A 1,465-nucleotide genomic window follows, 5' to 3' on the forward strand; every position below is an offset into this window, starting at 1 on the left:
TGGACTGGGAGAGCCCCTGGATCAGCCTTTGGGAATCATCCCAGATATCCTGGGAATGGGCTGGGAGAGGCCCTGGATCAGCCTCGTGTGCTCTGCGCTCCAGCTCCTATTCCATACAGATTCCATTAACAGGTTTGAGGGAGGAATTTGGGAAATCCTTCATTTTCAGGATGCCATCCCACCCCTGCAGGATGGAGGCGCTGAATCCCATTGGGATGGGAAATCCAGCAGCAATCCCACACTGTGCTGAGCATGGAGTCAGGAAAACCCCACCTCAGCTCCCCTGGGGTTTTATTCATTGCCTAATCCATAAATTTGGGATTTCCACAACATTTCATGGCGAGCTGAGGGTTTTCCAGAGTGTCCAGAGGATCTGAATTCCAGCTCCAGGAGTTTTAAGTGGCTTGGAGTGGGAATCAATGGCCTGAGCAACACCAGAGGGAATAAAAAGGGAGTAATTCACCTTTTTTTTTTTTCTTTTCCTGTTTTTAGGGCGAGCGGGGATTTCTGGGACCAAAGGGAGAACGAGTAAGGGCATTCCAGATTTTTTGGGGTTTTCCTTTCGCTGTGTGACTCCCAGAAAAGCCTGGATCCATCCTTTCCTTGCTGTGCCTATGAAATTAAGAGGAGGCAACACCTGGATTCTCCCCCTCCTTTTTGGGGGTCTCCACCAGTTTAAATCAAATTTTTTTGATTCCATCCTCGCACTGGAAACATCTCTGGGACAGCTGAGTTTGTGGGATGGGATTTGATGGGATCCTACAAAACACAACAACAACCAAAAAAAGAAAAAAAATAAAAAAGAAAGTAATTTTGGGAACGATTTGCTGGGGCACAAGAGTCCTGAATTAAGAGAGGAAGAAAATTCCCCCTGATTTTTGGAATGAGCAGCTGACCCCAAAGCCAACCTTAATTTCCAGCAGCCCGAGCCGGCTCCTGACAGGTAATGGGAAAATAACTCCTCAAGTGCTCCTGGAAAAATGCTCAGAAACCGCTGAACTCGTGCCCGGCGTTTTGTTAAGTCCCTTCCTGGCCGGAATGGCTGGTTGGAAAATGAGGTTTTGGAAAAGCTCCGTGATGATGCCGCCTTTGAGTCACGCAATATTCCGTGATTAAGGCCCATTTGTCTCTGAGGAAGCTCCTCTGGAAAGGAACTCGCCCCGGAGACCAATCAATTCTTAATTTGCTTCGTGAGGAGGCCTCGGAATTCTTCCCAAGCCGAAGGAATGTGGGATGAGTTTTCCAAAGGATGCCTTCGTAAAAGATGAGGTGGAATCGGAGATAAAACGGGAGCCGGAGGGAAAAATTGGCTTGGGTTTGTTCCACCTGATTCCAGCTTAATTTCCCATCTCATTCTCCCTGGGTCAGGGTAGGGATAACTCCATGGATCCCAGGGTTGGATTAAACTGCAGGATTTTTATTTTCCCTTCTATTCCCAAAATTTTTTCAGCCCCATCCTGGCTCT

General features: G+C 47.8%; 1 protein-coding gene across 1 annotated transcript in view; it reads left to right on the plus strand.

Annotated features, from left to right (window-relative positions):
• LOC102045590 (collagen alpha-1(VII) chain-like) overlaps positions 1–1,465 on the plus strand; it is a 104,828-nt gene that overhangs the window by 76,117 nt on the left and 27,246 nt on the right. The window contains 1 exon segment of the mRNA XM_031061892.1: positions 493–528. Within this exon segment, the coding sequence (XP_030917752.1) occupies positions 493–528 (36 nt within the window).

This window comes from Geospiza fortis, unplaced genomic scaffold, assembly GCF_000277835.1.
Source record: "Geospiza fortis unplaced genomic scaffold, GeoFor_1.0 scaffold61, whole genome shotgun sequence".
Lineage (NCBI taxonomy): Eukaryota > Metazoa > Chordata > Aves > Passeriformes > Thraupidae > Geospiza > Geospiza fortis.